We start from the raw sequence: 19,681 nt of genomic DNA, 5'->3' as shown, positions 1-19,681 counted from the left end.
CAGGCATGGTCCATCCCTTAGATCCTGGGAAGGGTATGTATATCCTCACTAGATTTGGGGTGTAACTGTGATACATTGTGCCTAAAGTGATTACTCAGAAGATGCAAATAATATAGATACCTTTTAGAGTAAAAAATTATTCTTTTTTAAGTAGTGGCACATATAAGTGGCACAGATTTAATTGTCTTATCTTCCTGCATTGGTGAATAAAATTGACCTGTGATTTTTCATTATTTTCAAGCTTTTTTATTAAACAGCTATGAGCTAGCCTTGTGTTAGATGCTTGGGACACATATGGTATGGAGAATTCTGACCAGTAGGTGTCCCTCTTACTGCTTTAGTCTTCCTGGAAGCCATCCTTTGCTTATTTTAGTGTATTTTACTGTGAATTTATTCCCTTGGTAAACAAGATCAGGAATTATTTATGAATCAAATTATTCTGACATGAAACATTAAGGGAAGTTCCAGATGACAAGCAGATGTTTTGCCACTTAGTAGAGCATCAGGGTGTCAGATGTAGAGCCTTAGACTACCTTATTAGATCCTAGACTATCAAAACCTGAATGAAATTATTGAGAGTCAGGAACATCAAAGAAACCTGCTACTTGGCAGGTGAGAGCTGTCACCTTCATGGTGTCTCCTGTAGTCCAAGGTGTGATCTGAAGGATGCAGACCCAGGACAGGTCCAGAGCTGTGAGTTCTTCCAGGAAAGGGTGGTTTCATAGTGGGTTCATGCTTATTGAATCACAAAATGCAACACATTCTCTAGGATGTCAATTGGTCCATTTTAAGTGAGAAATAGATCTGATTATTGCATCAACTTGCTTTGCATTCTTTCCCCACAGAAAAGTCTTTAGGGAGTTAAAAGTCAGAAGTTCCCTTTGCCAGTTAGGTGATCTCAGTGGCCATTATCATTAAGTCATGCTTTTGTAGTCGTCTCCAAGCTAAGAATTTCTTATAAGGAAGTCACAATACACTGATCAGAAGCCTTCTGATAATTAATTGTTTAATTCCTTTTTCTTGACTTCATGATACCATTCTCTGTATGTTGACACTTTTTCGTTAGATAACTGAGTATCTTCACTGGGTGGTAGTTTTCATATTCAGACAATAAATTCTTGTTTATTTAGTAGGCAGTGGATCTCTCTCAGTGCCAGGTGACCAAGCTGAACATTGGGAACAGAAGTTCAAAAAGAGGCTGAAGGGCAGTTATTGTAAATGAGATCTTTTTACAAAACAGAAAAAGCTATAATCAAGAACATACAAAAATACATAAGTTTAGAGCAGGAAGTACTTAATTTTTTTATGCTTTGATTTGGGAGTCATTTTGCTCTTACAGAATCCTGAAGATGGCAAATTGTTTACCTCTCATGTCTGTCGTGAGTGATTCATCTCTAGGAAGGTAGTATTCTTTCTTCTGGAGGGATGTTGCTGTAGCTTAGATCTGCCTCTAATGGCATGTTGCATAGACAGGCTGGAGATCAGACTAGAGCAAAGCTGTCCCCATATTTCTCCTGGTAATTAGTTTAATTAAAGCTGCCAAGATTGTGCCAGAGTAGTTCAGAATGCAGGTGCTGAAGTCAGACAGATCTGTGTTTGAATCTTTTTTTTTTAAACACTTTTTTTTTTTAAAGATTTATTTATTTATTTATACAAGCACTGGGTACAGTCAGAAGTGCGGGAGGGTGAGAGAATTCACCAGAGCCAGAGCAGGGAGCAGAGCAGGCAGAAGGACCGAAGTACACTGCAGAGGGGAGCAGCGGGCAGCAGAAGAGGTCTGCGCGCCATGTGGGACCCTCCTCCGGTGGCTGGGGAGCAGCTGGGGATCGAACTGGTGCTGCAGAGGCTGCGGGAAGCTTTGCAACCCAGCGCTTAACTGCTGCGCCACTGGGGAGGCCCCTGTGTTTGAATCTTTATTTCTTACTTACATGTTATGAAATTTTAGGTTTTGTAACTGTTTTAAAGTTCTTTTTTTTTTTTTAAGATTTTTTAAAAATTTATACAATAGCTGGGATAAAGACCAGAGGTGAGGGAGGGTGAGAGGATTCACCACAGACAGAGTGAGCAGCAGAACAGGCAGAATGACCGAAATACACTGCCGAGGGGAGCAGGGGGTGTGACAGGAGAGGTCTGCCTCGTCATGTGGGACTCTCCCTGGCCGGTCGGGAATCGAACCCATGCTGCAGAGGCTGCGGAAAGCTTCACAGGGCTGTGCTTACCCAGCTGCACCACTGGGGAGGGCCCTGCTTTAAGTTCTATATCTTAACCATAATCCGAAGATAATAAATGTTCATGTGAAATCTATCACATGGTAAACACTTACAAATTGTTAGCTTCTAGTTGTTGGAAACATCTGAATTAACATCTAAAAGTATTCCTGTTTGCTTTAAAGTTTTATATTTTGATATTATTTCTCCAAAATGACACATCAACTTCTACTTCTTTTATTTTCACTCTGTTATTTATTCTAAGAAATCTTCTCTTTGTTTGCTCATAGAAAAGTAGACAGCAAAAAAATCCCATTTCCAGATAAAGTTATTTGTTAGTGGTTGTCAAGGTTTAGTCAACTCATTGATGAGGGAATCTGTAAAAAAAAATGAATTAGTTTGTAGAACATTTGAAAAACAGAAATTTATGTAGTTGATTGGAAAAGGACTGCTCAATTTGACACAGAATTGGTTAATGCCCTAAAATGTAGTAAATTTGTAAATTTGGAGTTATTCCTACCAGACAAAAAAATCACTTCTTAGTATGTTTTTACAATTTGCTATTAAATTTTATAGGTCTGTAAATTGTCTGGGCTACCAAACAAAAGTATGTCTCCTGAAAGACTTAGATAACTGTCCTATTAGAAAATATCCTATTATGATATTTTAAAAAAATCACAAATCATCAGTTTGCTTTATTCTCAAGGTTTTTATATTTTATGTCCACAATAATACCTTTGTTTTAGTTCACAGTAATTAAACTTCACTACATCACTGCCTGTTGTGGAGCACAAAATTCATCCAACAACAACAATAAACAAAATAAAGAGAAGACCACCCATTGTTGGGTGGAATTACAAGTTCTTTTCCTTTTTTTTTTTTAATATCAGTGGAGAAGTAGGAAGCAGGTTAATAGTAGAGAGAAGCTGTTGGTTTTGATGGTAAAAAGATAGGGTAAAAATGTAGGTGAAGAAGATGCTTGAGTATTCTGCAGAATTGCTCTGTGGTATTCCTAGAACTCTCCAATTTCTTAGCTCTGTGAACCTCTGTTTTCTGGGGGATGTGGGGGAATGGCAAAAAATGGCCCGAAGTCTAGAAGAATGGTGATGAAATCCATGCTTTTGGAGACTCTTCCTCTTGTCTAATGTTGTCCTCCATGGGTTCAAAGCTCCTTTTTTTGTGATTCCTTGGCAGTGCCTAATATGTCCTCTTTTCCTCCATAGTGGCATAGAAGTTCATTACACAGTTACCTTCAATGGTGAAGCCATCAGCAATACCACCTGGGACCTAATTAGCCTTCACTCCAACAAGGTGGAAAACCATGGTCTTGTGGAATTGGATGATAAGCCCACTGTTGTTTATACAATTAGTAACTTCAGAGATTATATTGCCGAGACGCTGCACCAGAATTTTTTGATGGGGAACTCTTCCTTGCATCTGGATCCTGATTCCCTTCAACTTATTGATGGTGAGTTTGATACCCATCATGAAATGCTTGTTTAGTTTTAGTTCTTTTCCAGTATGAACACTGATTTCCCTAAGTATATGTGTTGCTGAGTGTTCTCTGCTGAGTGTTCTCTAGACTGCTTGACACGCGAGGCATCATGACATGAATGGAACTTTAGTCATGCAGCTATTTTGGATAGGTTAATCAGGGGCTTTGACATATGTATAGACCAAAAGACAAAAAGAGTGGGGAAAATGGAGAACAGTATGGAATTTGTAAGTAATTTAGAAAAAATAGGAGCCAAGTACAGAAAGTTCTTTTTGAAGCAATTGTAAATGGGATTGTTTCCTTGACTTCTTTCTTTTTTAGTTTGTTGTTTTGTATAGGATTGCACTGATTTTTATGTATTGAGTATGTAACCTGTAATGTAATGAATGTAATGATTTATTGTTTCTTCATTGTAATGATTTATTGTTTCTAAGAGCTTTTTAGTGGAGTCTTTATGGGTTTTTGTGTATTACCATGTCATCTGAAAATAATGAAAGTTTTACTTATTTCTTTTCAATTTGGAGTCTATGTGATTTTCTGATTTGAAGCTTCAATTTCTAACTTTGCCTTGTTAATTTTATTTCTGAGCTTATGAATATGTTTTTTGAACTTTCTTGTACCTTATTGATTTACTTTCCTGAGTTCTCTTCTATCATTTTCACTTGTTTTTCTTCAAGGTAATTGTATACATTGTTGGAAAGAGTTTTTGAAAAAAAAAAAAAAAAGTAAACCAAAATAGGATTTTTGGTTTCTGATTGATCCTTCTTTGTTAGGCCATTGAACAGGTCAATAGAGAGAGAGATCTTCCTTCTACTTTTGGAGCATATAGCAGATCACTCTCCTTCCTTTTATTAATTCCCTCCCCCTTCCAGGTAAAATCAATTTCTTCCCTGTCTATGTTCCCATACATTATATTCCTTCATAGTTTATGTTTGTGTTTGTCTCTCTGTCATAGGGAATATTTCCATAGAAGTTTGCCTTTATTAATGCTATAGCCATAATTTAGGCAAAGTCTATAGTAACTAGCAAAGATACAGCAATTATTTGTTGAATTAAATTATGCAATCTATTATCTCATTGTTCTTTAATATTGCTATAGTGATAAATTTTTTGGTGCCCTAACCAATTTTTCAAAGGCACTTCTGCCAAAAAGGAAATCACTTTGTATAATTTTCTCCAAACTTAATATCAACCAAATGAGTTGAAATGTCAGTTCAATTTTTTAATTTAAAATGCAAAAAGTTAGGTTACAAATAATGGCTTCATAGAAATCTTGGGAAGAGTAATTCTGACTTGTCATAGGAAAAGAAATAATATAGGAATGTCCTAGATGTGATAATGGAACAAATATTTATGCTGAAATCTTATAATTCAGACACATTGTGCTAATCTAAGTAAAATATCTGTGTTTTCTAAGCAAGTCTCCTCACTCTGTTTTGCTAACATCTAAACTGTAGAGAAGGAGGATTTAGTTTTCAGTTGTACTTGAACCTCAAGTACAATAGTGTTTCAGCTAAAAAATGTTCTTTAATATTGTTCTTTATTTAGTGAAAGGAGCTTTACTTCCTCAAACTGAAGAGCGAGTTTGGAACACCCAAAGCTCGAGTCTTCAGACAACTCCACCATCTATTCTGGTTTGTATGTTTTATGCCTTGAACCAGGCACTCAACATTTGCTTTTTTTGTACCCTTACCTGCTTACTTTGGCATCATGAAATCAGAATATTTCTGATTTCAAATATTCTCTTACATCATCCCTGGAACATTATTCATAGTTGTCAACTCATGGGTTCCAAAAATTCATTTAAAAAATTTAAACCTTCTGCAGTGATTAAATGAAGTCCACACATTTGGTGTTAGCAAACTCCACACATGGTAAAAAACATATTTATGGTCTGTACTTGTTTGATGATAATTAACTATAAGTCCTCACTGTGTTGTTTTCTAAAAGTGACCAAGCAATAGTTTTTATAGCCAAGACTATAAATTGATGAACATGGGTACATAATATAGGTTTTTGTTCCCTGGGATTGTATTGAAGAGCAAATTTAGAGTCCTAAGCATATAGGATCATGTATATATGGAAAGGGGAGAAGGAAAACTGAAAATATGGCTGGCTGTCAAATATCATGCAGGCTCCTTTTAACCTGAGCTGAAAACCTTCTCATTTGTACAGAAATAGCATAGAAAGAACTTTTTAAAAAATTTAAATCAAATTTTATGGATTTACCATTCATTTACAAACTATATAGTTTGGGGGGCACAATTTCATTCCTTTGTATGTATAGAAGCTTTGCTTATCCACCACCAAAGTTTTAGTGCAATTACACTGCCCATTGTTGCCTCTACCCTTGCTTCCACCCCTTCCAATTTCCTTTTGATTAATACCATATTGAATTTTACTCTTCGTTCCTACCATCTAACTTCCAGGGTACTCCCTACTCCCTCCAAACCTTCACTTGCCACTTCACCTGTAGGAAGGCATTCACTAGAAAAGAAAGTGACTTCCTCAAGTACAGTTAAAAAAACAGTAACAATGACAACTACCACTACAATCACAACTCCACGACAGACTTACCTGTCCACAATGAATACATGATTCTTTTATTATCACATAGACACAGCTGGGGGAACTCCCTTCTTTATTCTCCAGTCCTTCTAAACTTGCAGCACTTCTTTTCTGTCTCATATGACAAAATAAACTCCTGTTAATGAAATTGAAATACTTGAATTTTACTTAAGCATTAATATATGCAACAATTTCTTTTACTCAATTATATAGTAACTCAGATTGAAATGTGTAATCATAGAAATAATCACCAATTTTCATATTGAAGAAAAAAGGTTAGAGGGGGTTTGACATCAGAGATTACATTCATTTGGCATTTATTTATTCATTCACAAATATTTATTTTGTGTTTTTCATGTGCCAAGTGCTGGGGAAACTAAGACAAATAAGGTGTGGACTTGTCTACAAGAAATTTCCAGTCTGGTAGTAGTACACAGACTTTTGCACAAATTAGATGATGCTATCGTTGAAGTCTGTGGAGGGTGCACTGGGAGGGAATGGTGATTCATAAGAACATGGCATCACTAGTTTCTTCTAACCCCATTCAACTTCAGACTTCTATAACCCTAGAAGATCTGAGATGATATTTTAGAATGATTTGTAAAGACAGGAGTTTCTATACAGTCAATGTTTGCAAACCAGAAACCAGTTAGTTAGATAGAGCTATGGCATGTACTTTGGGGCCAAATTTATAGATTAGTAGATTTTGGCATGAATATAAAGATCTCCAACTTTTTTATTGTAAAGAACAGGAAGATCTGGTATCATTAATTTCACATTCCTTTGTTGTAGAAAGTGGCTGGAGGTTGGCTGAAAGAGGCTGCCCCTTTATTGATGGCAAGCACTGACTAGCCGGGCTGACTTCTTCTGTAGTTTCATTTGTGTTTAAGCCAAGTCCTTTATTTTTGATTAGTGATAGCTGTAGGAAATTAACTATTTGAGGAGTCATTGGAATGCTAATGGGTAATGAAGAGACATGAACAAAATTATTAATTAGAAGGACTTTGTATTGCTTCTTTACTTTCTTCTCCTCCTTTCCCCAACCCCTTCCTCCTCTGGCACACCGTTAGAAAGAATTTGTTCTTTTGTAGAAGTGAGTATTTTTTAAAACAAATTTGATTTTTAGAATTTGTTTTATTTATTATTGTATATATTTTTGTTGAGGTAACATTTGTTTACAACACTGTACATTATTTAGGGGAAAAGGGTCACTCTTCCACAGATGTATGTCACCACACCACATCCACCACCAAAGCACCCACAGTTCTTCATCATGGGGGTCCTTTACCCTTTGTCCCCACCCCAACCTCCTTGTAGTAGCCTCAATTGTACAGTTATTACAGATTATGTTAGAGGTAGGAATGTTGAGATATTGAACTTGACAGCTTTTGGCATCCTGATTTGGAAAATCCCTTGCTGCACAGTATTATGCTTTATTAGCACTAGCAAACCATTGAACTGGCATTAGCAGAAGTGAATCTAACCTCTAAATATGTCTTCTATTCCTTTTTTTTTTTTTGAGCAAAGTCACATAGCCAGAAATCATCTACATTTCATCACCTCCTTCTTTCCCTTCTACACTCTTTATTTCTTTTCATTTTTTAAAAGTTTTTTTTTATATTTATATAGAAGATCTGGGGTGTAGGCCAGAGGTGTGGGAAGTGAGAGGATTCACCAGAGACAGAGTGGGAGCAGAACAGGCAGATCTACTGAAATACACTGCTAAAGGGAACAGTGGGTGAGACAGGAGAGGTCTGCTGCCCCATCTGGGTTAGCTCTCTGGCCGGGGATTGAACTCATGCTGTCATGGTGATAGCCCTTAGACTTAACCCGAAGGCCACCAGGGAGACCCCTGCACTTTATTTCTAATTAAATTTAACCAGAGAGACCTTTTTGGATTCATGTTATTGTTGATGATTTAATTGATTCTCACTCTTTACTCTTCATTTGTAATTCATTACAAATTATGTAATTTTTGACAGAAATTATTTAAAATTTCTTTTTTTATATTTTAAGTGTATTGCACTACAAAACATGGTTTAGCGAGGATATTAATAGTAATAGATCACTTAAATGGCAGCATGTTTAGGGTTAAGGGAGTGAAAATAAGGATATTGAAGTAAGCAGAGAATAACAAAAGATTTTTTAATATGGGATTTGATTATGGATCTGTTTGAGTCTAGAGCCCATGTTCCTCTCCCCCAAGATTACATTGCTTCATTATCCCTAGAAAATCTGGAAAATAGATGAATAGGTGGTGTTTGAAATCATTTTAATTTATTTCTTTTATCTATGATATGACTTAACCTTTCCCCCCCCTTCTCCCTAGGATAATACTGAATGGCCCTCAGCAGATGAATCCAACATCAGCAATATTTCACCACTTGATTTCAGCTCTGGTCCTCCTTTAACCACTGACAGGAAACTCGGGTTAGAAAGCCCTGTGGATGATTTAGTGTCTATACCCAAATTAACCTTTCCCTCAAAGCTAAGCCTCAGTTCATCTCCAGAGGTTTTAGAGGCGAGCAGTTTGACTCTTCATTCTGTCACCCCAGCAGAGCCTCACACTGGCTTGCCTGTGCCTTCTGAGGAAAGGACTTCTGGATCTTACTCATTAGAAAATGGTAAGAAATTCCAATCATTTTATTTATGTCTTTACTCTTGTATCAAATGGCAAGAGTTTTGAAGAGAGTAAAAAGGCAGTATTAGTCAAAAAGCATGGTAGCATGCATTAGGATGAAATGCATTGGGAAAGTTGTGTGAGAAAGTGAACACTCAAATTTAGTTAGTTGGAATGGAGGGTCCAGTTAGGTAAGTAATAAGAAATGAACTTGGTAGGTGGGGTGGAGATAATTTATAAATATTTTGAAGGTCCTACTGAAGAATATATAATTCAGGTAAATTACTACTAAAGAACTGCTTTAGTTACTTGTATATTGGAGTATAAACAAAGATTACTCTGGTAGTTTTTAATAGGTTAATTGTGAAGGTCAAGTATTGATCAAGATGTAGCTGTGTAGGAAAAAAATCAATGTGACTTAGGGATGGAGTATATATGTGAAAGAGAAAAATGAACAAAGGTATAAATAATAAATACACATAACAAAGAAATGGTAATTCAAAGACAAAATTTCCTAGGCAATTTTCCCTCTAAGTGTCTACTAGATTCAGTCTTTGTTCTTAATGTGACTAACAGTAGTTCTTTATTTTTGTGGATTAAAAAAATCAAGTGTTTGTTTAAAGATGAATTATTTTAATAGCCAAGATACTCAGAGAGAGGAAGTATATTCATTAATGATGTGCCACATCACAGAAACAAGATCAGACCTACTTGCTGTTGACTGGATATAGCAAAGTAAAAGTCAACAAAGTCAACAATTGTCTCTTGACTCTATGGGGAGAAGCAATTAGATGGCTTTATTAGGATAACTAGGAATAAATTTTGGGAACTCTGTAGATTAATTGATGGAAAATTTTATTTTTAGGATTAACTAAAGTGGAAGTGTCAGAAGATTTTCTTTCTATTGATCCATTGCCTTTAAATCCATTAACTCATCTTGTGCCAAAAGAAACAGTACCACCCATTGAAGACTCTGATGTGTTTTTGACATCCCCACCGTATCTGGCCTCCTCTGTCACATTAGATCTTATTACTAAAGAAATAACTACAACTTTTGGCTTGGACTCTCTAGCTTCCAAAATAAAAAATCAATTAGAAATGAGTAGTTTGATGCCAGACACATCTGTGGAAAAAGAGTTCATATTTGACAGTGGTTTAGGTTCAGGGTCTGGCCATAAGGTGGATCTGATTACTTGGCCATGGAGCAAGACTTCATTAGGGAAGAGCACTAAACCACTGTCCAAGTCATGGCTTGAAGATGAGGATTCACTTTTGCCACCTGAAGATGTAGATAAGAAACTTCTTATAGATGACAAAATAGATTCCATGGGCCAAAGTACTGAGCATTCAAAGTATGGGCATTTTAACAGTTCCACAAACACCACAGAAAAAGAACTTGTTGCAGAGACCACAGCACAGTCTGCATCTCTAATTCTCTCCAAGCATCTACCAGAGATACCGGACAATGATTATTATTATTCAGTTACCAGAGCACCTTTTCTACAGCCATCTATAGCAATTTCTGCTGCTTCTGATAAATCACATCAAGAAGAAGCTTTTTTAAAGGAAACTACAGAGCCATTCAGCCGTGAATGGTTTCATAGCAAGGCTTCAATAGAGAAGCCAGATATGCGACCTCTGTGGACCACATTGCCAGAATCCGATGTAGTTTGGGCACGAACTTCTTCCCCAGGGAAATTGTCCAGAGATACATTGGCAGGAACACTACAGAATATTGACGATCTCAGTTTGAAAGCTACACAGTCTACCAAATTGCCCCCAACCACAGGCTCTGTTCTGCAAGAAGATGAAGTAATTATGGGCGTACAGGATATTTCATTAGAACTAGACCAGGCTGGCACAGATTATTATCAGTCAGAGATAATCCATGAGGAAAATGGCAAGGTTGGTAGTTATGTGGATATGTCTACAAATGTTCACTCCTCAGAGATGACTATTATGACTCAGCCTACAAAAGTAGGTGATTCAAGCTATACCCAGGCCCCAGGAACTTTGGTAGTTTTCTTCAGCCTTCGAGTGACTAACATGGTGTTTTCAGAAGATCTATTTAACAAAAACTCCTTGGGATATAAAGTCCTGGAGCAAAGATTCTTAGAATTGGTAAGCACAAGAAGTAAATTTGAGTGTTAGTGAACAATCGTGTATGAAGCACCTCTATTTGCCCCAAACATATAAGATCTGAACCAAGGAAAGCATGGTCTACATGAATTTGTATTCCTTATCTTATCTTATCTACAAATGAACTTTCATTCTCTATCTTATCTCTAAATAGTGTCATGGTATAGATTTGTTAGGAAAACAGTAACCACACAGATATAAGAAATGGAAAACACAAAGGTGGAATGAGGGTGATGTGATAACTTAGATACTAAAGATAGTATTCTATGAATTTGGGGACTGAAGCAAGTTTAAGATTTCTTCTCACATTTTACTGTGAGCCAATATTTTGTAAGTAACTAGATGCCTTTGCTGTTGTGATTTTTTGGTGAAATAGATGGTAAACACTTTGGGTATCTAAAACTGTGAGTTCAATGGGATTCATAAATATCACTATAAGAATCTTATGACTCTCAAATAATTTGCAATTTATACTTTTGATGAGCAGTTTGAATAATATAGTGTCCAATTTGGGAAAATAGGGGAGGAACTCAATCTTGTTTGAGGAGGGTTTTTTTTTTTTTTTAATTTAACAGCATGTAAAATTTGTCAATAAACTGCTCACATTTCATGTATTGCAGCTGGTTCCCTATCTGCAGTCAAATCTCACAGGGTTCCAGAATTTAGAAATCCTGAACTTCAGAAACGGCAGTATTGTGGTGAACAGTCGAATGAAGTTTGCCAACTCTATACCTCCTAATGTCAACAATGCTGTATATATGATTCTGGAAGACTTTTGCACCACAGCCTATCAAACCATGAACTTGGCTATTGATAAATACTCCCTTGATGTAGAATCAGGTAATTATATTGAGTATTATGGTGACTTCTTTGTGGAATCCAGTTTCACTGAATTCACTGTTCGTGTGTTTTCTTCTTCAGTGAGTCAAGGTGAATATATGAATACAATATGTGTGGGGAAAAGAGTACTATGTCAGGCAAGTTTTCTACATCTTGATAATAAGTAAAATATATCTTCAAAGGACATCAATGTCATTCTCTGTTCAAAAGGGTTGTCCACATATGTAATCTTGTTTACCTCCTAGTCCCCTTCCTACCTACTCTTCTATGTGGATCTCTCTTTTACTAATTCATTAGATCTGTTCCTGCCACATCTGTGTTGCCAGAACCAATAGATGTGAACTCTTTTCCCTTCTATATTACTTTCCTAATTTGTTTTACCTATTCCCATTATTTTAAGTTATATAAATACCAATATATTTTCTATGTATATCAGACATCATCTGAGCTGTACATTCAATAAACAACTACATACTTGAAAATCTCAACTTGAATATATTCTATGTATATTAAATATAAGATGTCTAAGAGGAAGCTCTTGTTTTCCATATCTCCCTACCTTTAAGTTTTCTCCTTCTTGGAGAAAGACAAATACTTTACTTAAAAAGTAAGTAAATTAATAGTCAGATAATGACAAGTTGAAAATCTAACCCTTAATAGCTGACTACAGAATGGAGACTCCAGGGGGTAGAGGAGGAGTAAGAACAAAGAGGGAAGGAAGCACAATGCTCTTTGGTGGGAGAATATGGGTGAGTGAGTGGTGGGTGCGCTGTGGTGGTAATACCTACTGGGGGTACCCCAATATTACCTCACTTAAAAATAAATTCATTAATTTAAAAAAATACTCCTTCTTTTAACATCTCCATTTGATATATGGAAGCTGAATCCATTCATCTACTTAACCCTGCAATTCATTATGATACCTTAGTTTTCAGCCACTCACCAAACATACTGAGTCTAAATTCTAAATATATCTGAAACCTATGTGCTTCTGTCTATTTCTACTGGCACTTTCTAAAACATCAGTCAAATTTTCTCACTTCCCTCCTTGAAATACTTCAATGGCTGCCTGGTTCACAAGCCACAAAGCTTGTCCCTTATCTTCCCCAATATCATCCAATGAAATTAACTTCTTTTTTTCGCAATGTTTTAGTCAGATGCTCTTTCTTTCTTTTTTTTTTTTGTGGGACCCTCGCCGGTGGCCAGAGATCGAACTGGTGCTGCAGAGGCTGCGCACAGCCTCGCAACCCAACACTCAACCGCTGTGCCACCAGGAGAGGCCCTCAAATGCTCTTTCTTTAGTACCTCAGGCTCAAAATACTTTTCTTACCTTAAAGTCTTTGTGTGTAATGTCCCATTTGCTGGAAACTGTGTCTTTTTGGCTGATTTCTGCTCAGTTTTGATGCCTCAGTTCAAATATCTGTTATTCAAGACATTCACTGACTTACCCCTAATCTAGATTGGTCTCTCCTTTTATTCTCTTTTTGCAACATCATATTTGTTCTTGCTATTGAACTTATAAATTCATAATGTACTAAATTATGCACATAGTTGCTTAAGGCATATTTTTCTTAGTTGAGGTGTCCCTAAGAACTGAGATTATATCTCTTTTATTAACCATTTTCTAGCCAAAAACTAACACCATGTCATACATAGAAGGTGCTTAAAAATACTGAGAATGAATGACATGAACTACTGTTTGTCTTTGCATTTGGATGCAAAGAAACATGTTGGATTCTCAAAGTTTGTTCTATTTCCCCAATCCACAAATCAGAGGACAGTGTTTTTGAGGAGGTAAGGTAAAAATGTCTATCTTCATATTTTTTCCAGTACTGTTTACTTTCAAACTCTTTGGAAGTAAGCCCTAGTCACCATTTGCCCATTTGCCATTCACAGATTGGCACTGACCAGTGAAGGACATACAGAGAAGGAGGATGTAGGGCCCATATTTCAGTGTCCTGTATAACTTTTGATGTGTTTTTGTTCTAATTAACTTTAAAAAATTGTCATTTTCCTCTCATTCCTTTGATGGGAAGTGTAGTTACTAAAGTCCAATATTGTTGGGAATGACCTGAGAGTGTGTAGGACTCTTGTTTTTCTGACATTAACTTTCACAAATCTTGAATGTTCTTAGTCAGCTCTTAATGGATACTCTCCTCCCTCCCTGGGCTCTGCGCTCTGTCTCCCTACCTCTTGTTCTCGGCATGGGTCAAGGCGTGTAGCATCATGTGTGCAGGGTAGAGGTGGACTGCAGCAGGACAGAGTTGGTGGACATGAATGGTATATGAAAACTGTGTTTCATTTGGTTCTCCAATTGCATGACATGGATTTTAAAGTTTATACATGCTATCTAGATAGGACATGCAGAGTCTTACCCAGGTCATTGGGTTTTATGCCTATCTGATAGAAACTCATCAATCAAGAATGAGTCAGATTTTTTTTTTTGGGGTGGTACAGGTGGTGATGGTGTATTTTATGGTTCTGGAAGTGCCAGTCCATGAAGGAATCCCAATTTCTGTATTTTGCCTTTCTTTGCCTCACACTCCAGTTTGTTTGATATTTAGGTAATCAAGCCAACCCTTGCAAGTTTCAAGCATGCAATGAATTTTCTGAGTGTTTGGTCAACCCCTGGAGTGGAGAAGCAGAGTGCAGATGCCACCCTGGATACCTGAGTGTGGAAGAACTGCCCTGTCAGAGTCTCTGTGACCTACAGCATGATTTCTGCTTGAATGATGGGAAGTGTGATATTATGCCTGGACATGGGGCCTTTTGTAGGTATGTTGTAGTTAAGAATTTTGGCTTCACAAGATTATAGATACTTCCAGTGGAAAAAAGGGGTCCACACATATGATTTTAGGAAAATCATAGATTATATTTTATAGAAGTTATATCTGAAAATATAGCTCTTCCTCAACTTACAATATCATCCTAATAAATCTCTCTTAAATTGAAAATATTGTTAAGTCAAATATAGATATTTAACATATGTGACATACTAAATGTCTTAACCTGCTCAGAACACTTAACATGAGCCTACAGCTGGGCAACATCATCCAAATGAAGCCTATTTTATAATAACATGTTGACTATCTCATGTGATTTATTGAATACTGTACTGAAATTAAAGAAAAGACTGCTTTAGTTCGAAATCCAAATTCAAAATATTTCCACTGAGTGTGTATCACTTTTGTATCAGAGTGAAATGGAAAAATTGTCATCAAAATATTGAAAGTCTGAAACCATTTGTGGGTCTCATGTGAAGACTGGACCATTTAATAGACCAATCAATCAATTGGTTATTTTATTTTATGCTCTTAGGGAGTTGTAAGAAAAACAGTGCTTAATTGTGTCCTACTGAGAGTCCTTTGAGCAGGTGGAGATCTTTGTTTTATGGTTCTTAGTGGTCATAGACTTTGGTGCTCATAATAGGCTTAATTAAGAATAAGATCCAACACTTTATACCTGACAGTGAAAACAAAGGAGTTTTATTGTTCTACTTGGATTATGTTCTTAATGGTGTTGGGCTACATTTGGGCCTACTGACTATTCAAAAATATAGCAGTTGCATTATATGTAACAAATATGTGTTATGTACATTTTTTTTTAAAGGTAGAATCAGTGAATAGATAGTAGCCAGAGGAGTAGAGTATCCTTCCCTGCTGTCTCCTCTTAAACAAAGCTTGATAAATCAGCCTGTCAGCCACATATAACCAGTCACATGGGTGTAGAAGGAGAAAATGCTGAAGAGAAGCAGGGGAAGCATAAGCAATTTGCAAATGTCAAAATAGGAAACTATTGGCATACATCCCAAACCAGAGGAAACATGAAAATGATCCAAATTCTTCTAAATGAAAAAGTATAAAATTTAGCTTGAAAGTTAAGGGGGAAGACAGTCTCTCAATTTCCAGAGAAATTACTATTATTTTGAAAGTCAGTGATTTCCTTTCTACTCTGGGGACTGAAGGCATTTATACATAAGCCTGTGCTCTTGGGGTTTGGCAAATCTCTGCAATGTAGTAAAGGTATGTGAGGAGTTTGGGCCCAGACCTCATGTCAGTCACTTTCCTTCCTGGGCCTCTTTTTCATTATTCGTAAATAATGAAGTTAAATAGAAATACTTTCTGTAAGCTTATTCATTCTTTTATTTTACAATTAGTCATTGAGGACTGTGCTAGGCATTAAGCATCACTTTATTTTTCTTTTTTCTTTTTTTCTTTTTTAAAAATAGATTTTATTTTTATATTCCCCATACAATTGCAACCCCCTTATTTTGACCCCAATCCCTCCCCTCCCTGCCCCCCACCCCCTATAGAGTGTCTCTGGTTCATAGTTTTTTGTTGATTTTGATTTTCACTTTACAAGATTTACAAGAGTTACTCATTTTCCTGGTCCCTTATTTAAGTTTTCTAGATTCCTGCTTTGAGTGAGACCATCCGGTATTTTTCTTTTTCTTTTTGGCTTATTTCGCTGAGCATGATCCCTTCCAGTGCCATCCATGTTGCTGCAAATTGCATGTGTTTATCTTTTTTGAATGCTGAGTAATATTCCATGGTGTATATGTACCACATCTTCTTGATCCAGTCATCTATTTTTGGGCATTTGGGTTGTTTCCAAAGCTTAGCTATTGTAAACAGTGCTTAAGCATCACTTTAAATGTGATCATTTAACCTGTATATTTACCTCTTTACTGAAGCTGCATGTGGTTGATATCTATTTCTTACCTTCCCCAGTCCCACTGAAGGTTCTGCTATTAATTGTTACTTTCAGCAGAGTGATTCCATTTTTGGACTTGGTCACTTCTTGTTACAGATGCCGGGTAGGTGAGAACTGGTGGTACCGAGGTGAACACTGTGAGGAGTTTGTGTCCGAGCCCCTAGTGATAGGCATTACGGTGGCTTCTGTGGCTGGATTGATCCTCATCTTGTCTGCAGTCATCTTCTTCTTTGTCAAGACTCTTCAAACTCAGTATATTATGAAAGAAAGAGAGAGGCGCTTCAGGTAAATAAGGAAAATTGCTTTCTGATAGAATAAAATGTTATTTTTACTCATTCATTTGGTGTATACCATATGCCAAATATTGGGCAAGGGTATGGGTAGAGGGAACAGAGTTGTATAGTTGAATAAAAGATGGTCCCTGTCCTCAAGGGATGTCAACTTGGAAAAAATAAGCAAGATTAATAAGATACTAAGAGGCCTAGAGGAGGGAATGAATTTGTTTTGCCTGGAGAGAGTCTTAGAAATTTTAATGAATTGAGCGGTGGCCACGGCACAGATTGGACTCTGCTAGTTAGTGTGCCTTGCTCTGCTTTTTCTGCAAGCATTCCTGACAAACCTGTATGCCTGAAATTGAGAAATAAGGCAACACTGGAGAAGACAGAAAGGCAACAGGAAATTCAGCTGTTTTCCAAAGGAACAACTGAGCAAGAGAAGCAAGCAGGCCAATTGTATTGAGGCGTGTGTTGCCACTATGCACTGCACACTCCAAAAGCAATGCCTTCTTACTTTACTTCTTTTATCTGTTTAACTTTGTAAAATGGAAAGAACTTGGAGCAATTTTAAGGGACTGTGCTTCCCCTCTTCATATTGGAGAGTCAAGAATTACTGACAATGAAGGCTGCCTCTACCTCTCCCTATGGGTGGGACGACAGTGGTGGTCCAAAGTGTAAGAAGCAGTTTAATGAGAGTGCCATTTTTTTTATTGTTCAAATCACTTTAGTTATTGTGACATAAAGCTTTTATAAATGCAAATAAAGTTTTAAAATCTGGAAAAGGAGTTTTAATGATATTTTTTATATTTTAGTTAGGCAGATGTTTGGCAGACTAGATGCAAATTGCTTATGCTTTCCCTGCTTCTCTTTAGCATTTTCTCCTTCTACACCCATGTGACTTTGGTTATACGTGGCTGACAGGCTGATTTATCAAGCTTAGTTTAAGAGGAGATAGCAGCTGGTGGAGGGGCTTTCTACCTCACTAAATGAGTGTATACAAATTCAGGAAGGCATGTGTGAATTTCAGGACACACTGAAGGAATGGTATCATTGAATATGGCCAGGATTCCTGTTTTATGGTGAGAGAGAGGTTGGAAGGGTGATGGAGAGGAAGTGAGGCTCTTGTATGAGGACCTCTTACTTCGTGCCCCTTTGGCTCATTTCATGGTAGTAAGCCAGATTTTAAATCTGGGTAAGACTGACAAGAAATGAAATCTGGTTCTCCTGGAAACAACCTAAGTGTCCATTGATTGAGGAATGGATAAAGAAGATGTGGTATATATACACAGTGGAATACTATTTAGCTGTAAAAAGATGAAATCTTGCCACTTGTTTCAATATGGATGGACCTAGAGGGTATTATGCTTAGTGAAATAAGACAGACAAAGAAAGACAAATACCATTTGATTTCACTTATATGTGCTACAAAGAGAAAATAAACAGGTCAACTTAATAAAAGTAAAACAAACTTTTGGATTATAAATAAAAGAAAGAGGGAATTAGAAAGAGTAGGAAACGTCATAAAATTTTCAAGTAGAATTCTCAAATTGGATTTGGGAATGAATTGGTAGCCAGTTAACTATCAAAAGCAATTATTTTGAGTAAAAGAAATGAAAAAATTTGAATAAAGGTATGAAGAAGTAAAAAGAAATCTGGGTAGCTGCTTAGTTTAAGCATAATTTCTTTAATAGGGAAAGTTGAACCTGCCCTACTCGTTAGACTAGGGATCCAAGGACCTTTTGGTTATGTAATCATAATCCCTGATTGTACTTTGTTTCTGTGCTTCTAGAGTCTATAAGAGCTCCTGATTCATGGTTAGCTTACCTTCCCTTATCCTCTGGCTTAGCTAAGAAGGAGCCCTTCCTAGATTACCCAGGACACATTTCTGTCACCATTCTTATACTTTTTATTCTGCCTGACTTTGCATTAGACTGTAGTCTCATTCAGGATGGGTTCTAGCAAATTCTTTGCACCATCAGCAACTGAAACAGTTTAGACACACAATCAGCCCTCAGTAAGTGTTTGTAGACTTGAATTAGATGGAGATCCAGTCCTCCATATGTTTATGTTTATGTCAGATTCCCTGTGTGGTTGCACACAAATTTTTGGTTTGTATCCTCTGGGAATGATGGGAATATGTTTTATGAATTACTGTCTATTGGCAGATGTATTTCCCCATCGTTTATCGAGTGTCAGGTACTGTTGCACAGATAATAATGATTACACCTGAAAAATATTGTTTGAGAATCAGGTGAATTTTTTTTATAGTTACTGCCCCTATATAGGTCCTCTTTTTCTTCCTCAGCAGAAAACTTGCTCTAGGTAGTCTTTCAAGTAGCTGAATATCTGAAAAAGAATCCAAATCAACCACACTCTCCTTTTTGTGGTTCAGCAGGCAGCCTGATAGCCTGTCCTCCGTGGAAAATGCTGTGAAGTACAACACTGTGTATGGAAGTCACATGGCCAGACTCAAGCAGTACGAGGGCCCTTATCCTCTGCATCCTTTCTGCTGCCCTGCAGGTGGAGAGATGATTAGTGGTCTGAGCAGGGAAGAGATCAGACGAATGTATGAGAACAGTGAGCTTTCCGGAGAGGTAGAAAACTTTCTTTCCTGTTGCTGCTCTGTACTGCTGGGTGTGTGTGTGTGTGTGTGGGGGGGGTTTGTGTGTGGGTGTGTGTAGATGTGGGCTTCAAAAAAGGATGAAAATTATTTCATAATTAGTTTGATCTCCGAATATCTCTCAGTTTATGTGGTGTGCAGAGGGTACACCATTCTGAACTGTACCTTAATCTCCGCTCAGGGTTGGCTCATTTTCCAATATTA

At 37.0% G+C, this 19,681-nt stretch overlaps 1 protein-coding gene across 1 annotated transcript in view; it reads left to right on the top strand.

The window, feature by feature from the left end:
* Window positions 1–19,681, top strand: part of IMPG2 (interphotoreceptor matrix proteoglycan 2) — a gene marked incomplete at both ends in the record, with an annotated part of 38,696 nt that overhangs the window by 18,682 nt on the left and 333 nt on the right. The window contains 8 exons of the mRNA XM_084232037.1: window positions 3,431–3,675; window positions 5,251–5,336; window positions 8,600–8,894; window positions 9,756–11,011; window positions 11,650–11,869; window positions 14,434–14,644; window positions 16,679–16,867; window positions 19,253–19,451. Coding sequence (XP_084088163.1) covers window positions 3,431–3,675; window positions 5,251–5,336; window positions 8,600–8,894; window positions 9,756–11,011; window positions 11,650–11,869; window positions 14,434–14,644; window positions 16,679–16,867; window positions 19,253–19,451 — 2,701 coding nt within the window. The remainder of the gene's footprint in view (window positions 1–3,430; window positions 3,676–5,250; window positions 5,337–8,599; window positions 8,895–9,755; window positions 11,012–11,649; window positions 11,870–14,433; window positions 14,645–16,678; window positions 16,868–19,252; window positions 19,452–19,681) is intronic.

This window comes from Talpa europaea (genome assembly GCF_964194135.1).
Source record: "Talpa europaea genome assembly, chromosome: 4".
NCBI classification, from domain to species: Eukaryota; Metazoa; Chordata; class Mammalia; order Eulipotyphla; family Talpidae; genus Talpa; species Talpa europaea.
Note: the sequence above shows the minus strand (reverse complement) of the source record. Positions and strands in the feature narration are given on the sequence as shown.